Raw genomic sequence first — 6,291 nt, forward strand, 5'->3', positions numbered from 1 at the left:
GGGAAATTTGGACACATGATGGGATATTCCTTATTTACCCTTTAGAGATTGAATGCCCTGTTGCTTTTATGAGGGCTTCCCTGGTAGCTCAACTGGTAAAGAATTTGCCTGCAATGCAGGAGACCCCAGTTCAATTCCTGGGTTGGGAAGATACACTGGAGAAGAAATAGTCTATCCACTCCAGTATTCTAGGACTTTGCTGGTGGCTCATCTGATAAAGAATCCGCTGCAATGCGGGAGACCTGGGTGTGATCCCTGGGTTTGGAGGATACCCTGGGGAAGGGACTAGCTACTGCAATTACATATCACAGTGATAAGTCAATGTCTAATAATCTACTATGATGTATATAAATAGGCATAGTTATTAATAAAATTATTAGTATTTAGTTCTATGTAATAACCTATTATATAATAGTATACATACTCGGGCTTCTCAGGTGGTGCTAGTGATGAAGAATCTGCCTGCAAATACAGAAGACACAAAAATGCAGTTTCGGTACCTGGGTCAGGAAGATCCCTTGAGGAGGGAATGGCAACCCACTCCAGAATTCTTGCCTGGAAAAATTCCGTGGGTAGGGGAGCCTAGTGGGTTGCAGTCCGTGGGATCACGGGGTTGTACATGACTGGGAACACACACACATACATACCAACATGATAATATGTTATATAACTAATTGTATATGTAATTATATAATATTACTATACATGTAGTATAACTGATTATATAATAATAGCATATACTATATTAATAATATGTAATATTATTATGTAATAATATATGACATGTAATATAACACACATAGATATATGTGAAACAGTCCCAGTCCCTTTGAATGGTAACTGGTTACCCTTCTGTCATTGCTTTCTGACAGTTAACAGCATGATTTGAGAGATCAGTTAGATTCTGTTTATTAGTTCTTTGATATTTTCATTTTGGAATTTACTTCTTTCTATATATTCTCTCACTTGTTAGTTGGAAAAATAGCAGTGCCTAACTCTATGGATTGTTACTGAGATTATTAATAAGAAAGATATACTTTATGGCATTTATGTTTACTAGAATAAACATTTTGAATGCATATAAAGTGATGAATTCAGTGATATCAAGTCCCAATTTGGTAAAATTTTCACATATTCAAAGAATGGTCCTGGGTTTGGCTTTTCCCATTTTCTTGCACCAAATTCTACTCCCCTCTTACAAAATCTAAGTTTGGTCATTTTGTTGTTGTTGTTCTTTATTTCACTTTATTCTCTGCAGAGATTATCAGCAATGTCCTTTTGACAGTTACCTCTGTTCAATCAATTTTGAGTTCTGGCCACATTTATATTTCATCTGAAATAGCTTTCCTACTAAACCATTTCCTAATGGCAGTTTTCAACTGAGCATTCCTCAAGGTGTAGATTAAAGGATTTAACATGGGGGTTATCATCGTGTAGAATACAGCAACTGATTTATCGACAGGCAACATAACTGCAGGCCTCATGTATACAAATATGCAGGGCACAAAAAATATGGCAACGGCTGTCATGTGGGAGACACAAGTGGAGAGGGCTTTGCGTCTGGCCTCCGAGCTTTTGGTCCTCAGGGAGCGCAGAATGACCACATAGGAGCCAGCCAAGAGAAGGAAGTTCAGCAGACAGAGGACACCGCTGTTGGCAGCGACAAAGCGCCCTAGAGTGTGGGTGTCAGTGCAGGCAAGTTTGAGCAAAGGGGTCAGGTCACACATGAAGTGATCTATGACATTAGGGCCACAGAAGGGCAACCTGAAGATGAAGAGGATCTGGATGAGTCCGTGAAGAAAGCCTCCCATCCATGCCACTCCCACTAGCAACCAGCATAACCTTCGATTCATGATGGTTGGATAGTGCAGGGGCTTGCAGATGGCCACATAGCGGTCATAGGCCATCACAGTGAGCAGGATAATATCAATACATGCGAGGAAATGTTCCCAAAAGATTTGATTTGTGCATCCTTTGAAAGTACTGGTTTTCTTTTCATAGAGTGAATCTATGACCAGTTTAGGGGTATCAACACAGGAATAGCAGGCATCAATAAAAGAGAGATGAGCCAGAAAGAAGTACATTGGGGACCCCAGTAATGAGCTGGTAGTGATGGCGACCATGGTGAATACATTTCCTGCCATAGAGATGATGAAGACAACCAAAAACACAACAAATATGATTTTCTGCATCTTTGGATTCTGTGTGAGTCCCAGTAGAATAAACTCAGTCACATTGTTCCTATTTTCCATGTTTTTCATGTTCTTGTTGATCACAGTACCTTAAAAAGTCACATTTTTTTAAACACAGTCTTGAATTTATTGCTTTTCATCTAATAAATAGCAATTGCCTAGATTCTATGGATATCTAAATTCTAATAAGATTTTTTAAGATGGCAGATATTCTGATATCTTAAAGATTTTTCAATTATGAGTGCATGAGGATTTGAGTTTAAATGCTAGAATTTAAGTGTAAGAATATGAGCACATGAGTGTAGCCATGAAGGCGAATTTGAGAAAGAGTGAATTTTGCATATAACTCTCGTAAAGATGTTTTTTTGTGACTTGGACCAAGTGGACTTAGATGAGGTTCAGTCAGGAGATGGAGATCAAAGTGTTATGCGCATCAGAGTAATTAAGCATTCACATTAAGTGTTATGGGGCATCCATAATAGGAAAGGAATGAATACAGGGGACTCTGGATACTGTAATAGAACTGAAATGCCATGTTGCCTAATTCCAATACCTTAACCGTAGCTAATAGTGTTTGATTGCTATGTGTATGGCATGGTAGTAACCTGTACATGGTATTATTTCATCCATTTGCACAAACTAAAGGATATCAGAGACTAATGTTAATAGTAAGACTAATAATGATAACAACAAAATCTAATTACAGCAAAATCTAATCACTAGCAAAAATAAAACTAGTTTTAAAATCATGATGAACACTTACTGTGCTCTAAATGCTTTTTCAGAAATTTCATTATTTAATTATCACTGCAGACCTCTGAAATGATTACTACTATCATTTGTAAACTTATTTTTCACACTAGTGAGTAGAAGCTTAGAGAAAGTATGCATCTTGACAAAAATCAAGCAACTAATAGCAGATCTAAGACTAGTTCAAATTCTACTTCTTTTTGGTTCCTCCAAATTCTTAAATACTGTTCTATCTTGTTAGGTTAAAATAAACCATGCTGATCTAATAAAGACTTTTATATATTATCACAATGTTTATAATTAATGCTACTCCAGAGGCAAGTGTCTATGCGGCAATGTCATTGAAGAAATACAAATATGCATATACATACACAGCCTCAGACACATACACACAGTAAAACTTACTGAAATTCTTCATTTTGAATAACCCTGTGGTACTACTTTCACTGAAGGCCCATTTTAGTTTTGTCTCTTCCTCACCCCTGTTTCCTTTCTCCACAATTTCCCTACAAAGCACTACCCCACCGACTCTTCTGCAAAGTGTTGAAATGATGATTCCAGCAGTTAAACACTGATTTGAGAATCAGAAAACAAACAAACAAACAAACAGGTAAGGATCTTGTGTTTCTTCACTTGCAGCTACTTGATTCTGGGGTATATTTCTTGGCAACTTACATCCTAGTTTCCTCTAGTATCAAATGAGGACGATAATGTCCACCTCACAGGCTGTTATGAGAATTGATTGAGCAAACATATATGAATATCTCCACCACACAGCAGAGGGCACACAGAGGACCTTCACTTATTTTTATGACTGTCTATGCACTTAGGAGACAGACAGAATTGGTATTTTGATCAATAATACAAATAGATATTTAACCATGAAATAAACTGAGGAATAATCATTTGGAATTTTATTTTTAAAAAAACCAGAGAGACTCACATTATCCATAACGATTGATTACAGGAAGAGTTCTTTCTATTCATGTCTGGATTAAACAAATGATGATTTACATTCTTTAGTATTTACATTGTTAAATGTAAAAGTCTTGAGTGTGAAGTGTGTTTAAAATTTGTTTTCATTTTCATGATTAGTCTTAATTATTAAAAGATATGTCTCTTGGCAAAAGAAGAGCATCTGGTGTTAGAGAATTGAGTCCCACAAATTTCTTAATCTCTATGAGCCTCAATTATTTCTTCATCTCCTAATTTAGGTTAATTATATTCATTAACTCTCTTTAGAGGAATGGGGTGAAGATTAAATGCTCTATTACCCTATTTGAAATGCGATGAAACATAGTCATTACTATATATGGAAACTAACAATCTTTAATAAGAATCAGCACTATTGAAGAACTTACCTTCAGATTTTCTATGATCTTAGTGATATTTGGGGGTATTCAGAACTAATCCCATTTGCAAACAGACCTCCTCTTGGGATAAACAGCTTTCAGTACAAAAACTATGACACACTCAGAAAGACAGTATTCATACAATTCAGTACCACATCAGCAGTGGATAAGTAGGTCATTTTATAAGGCTTAAATCTTCACTTCTAGCCTAAAGCATCAAAAATCTTTCACAGAAAACCTGGAACTTCACTTCGTAATGAATTCAGCTGGAACACTATGGAGAAATGTTCTTCCATAGATGGCTCTCATCTCACGGACAGGAGGCAAAATGTGTGGTGGAAACACACCAAGGGATTCATTTCACCCTTGGTGAATCTTGCTCTGTAGGTGAGAGCAAGCTAAGGAAACTTTGTTGCCTGTAATGCATGGATATTTAAAGAGTTTTCCACTAAGATTCAAGTACTTTGTCTTATAGATTCCTTTTCTCTCCAAGGAATTAATTATCTTCCTTGATGGAAAGGCTGGTCTGAAGAGACATATTTGAAAAACACCCATTCTTGAGTAGTGACTTGCATCCCTGCCCATGCAACGTAAGCATGTGGATTCCCTTCCTCTATCGGAACCGAGTTTCTGTGTGAATAGCAGCAATGGCATAATTCTAGTGTGGGATCTGCAGTGTAGTTAATTTCTACACTCATGTCAGAGAGAGAACTCCTCTCTTCTTTTCAACTTTAAAACTTTTCTGGAAATCTAGTATTGACTGGGCTTCCCAGGTAGCGCTAGTGTTAAAAAATCTGGCTGCCAATGCATGAGACATGAGTCACAGACTGCAGCGCAAGCATAAAATTGAAGGAAGCCACGTCAAAGTACTTGAATTCAAAATCTGTTTCATACATTAGAGGGTTCCATGGGCTTCCCATGGGGGCACAGAGGTAAAGAATCCACCTGCCAGTGTAGGAGACACAGGAGACATGGGTTCGATTCTTGAGTTGGAAGATCCCACGGAAGAGGAAATGGCAACCCACTCCAGAATTCCTGAAAAATTCACGGACGGAGGAGGCTGGTGGTCTTTAGTGCATGGATTTGCAAAGAGGCAGACAGGACTGAGCTACTGAGCACACACACAGAGGACCGTGGAAGTGACTCAGACGGTGAAGAGCCTACCTGCCATGCGGGGGACCCAGGTTCAGTTCCTGGGTTGGGAAGATCCCGGGGAGAAGGGAATGGCTTCCCACTGCAGTATTCTGTCCTGGAGAGTTCCATGGACAGAGGAACCTGAGCGTCCCAGGTGAGTCGGGGCACAGAATTCACCTGCCATTGCAGGAGATGAAGGTTCAACCCCTGGCGGGTAGGGAAGACCTCCCGGAGGAGAAAAGGGCGACTACTCCAGCGTTCTTGCTTGGGAAAGCTCATGGAGAGAGCAGCCTGGCGGACACAGTCCACGGCGAGCAAGAGTTCAGCCCTTAGCAACGACGGCAACAAGGGCAATAAATTGTGAAATGACTTCTCCCGTCTGGTTCAGTAACGCATCCGTACCCTCAGTACCCTCAGCTTCCTTTTCTCTCTCTTGCTGAGAGTGTCCAAGTTCTATCCTCCTACATTCCAGTGATGCAGTCAGTCACCGTGCTTGCAACTGCAGTCATCCTCAGCTGCGTTGTACCTTCAAGACTTTTCATCTTGTCCCTGAAAGCTTGCAGAGCGTCATCAACCTATTTCTATTTCCTCAAGCCCTAGCCCCTAGCACACACTTTTCTATTTTCTGTTTCTATGAGGTGACTATTTTTTTAAATTTATTTTGAATTGAAGGATAAGGGCTTTACAATATGGGTTTGATTTCCGCCATACACAGACATGAATCAGCCATAGGTGTACATACGTTCCTCCCTCCCACGTTCACCCTTTCCCAGCCCTTTAGGTTGTCACGGAGCCCCAGTCTGAGTCCCCTGAGCCAAAGGCAAACCCCACTGACCCTGTTCTACATGCGGTGGCCTCTGTGT

At 39.5% G+C, this 6,291-nt stretch overlaps 1 protein-coding gene across 1 annotated transcript; it reads right to left on the reverse strand.

Moving 5' to 3' along the window:
* Positions 1-1,322: 1,322 nt before the first annotated feature.
* LOC136175322 (olfactory receptor 4C46-like) lies at positions 1,323-2,252 on the reverse strand. Its single transcript, XM_065945656.1, has one exon. It carries the CDS (start codon positions 2,250-2,252, stop codon positions 1,323-1,325), a length of 930 nt encoding a protein of 309 aa, XP_065801728.1.
* Between the last annotated feature and the right edge of the window lie 4,039 nt (positions 2,253-6,291).

Source organism: Muntiacus reevesi, chromosome 9, assembly GCF_963930625.1.
Source record: "Muntiacus reevesi chromosome 9, mMunRee1.1, whole genome shotgun sequence".
Classification (NCBI taxonomy): Eukaryota; Metazoa; Chordata; class Mammalia; order Artiodactyla; family Cervidae; genus Muntiacus; species Muntiacus reevesi.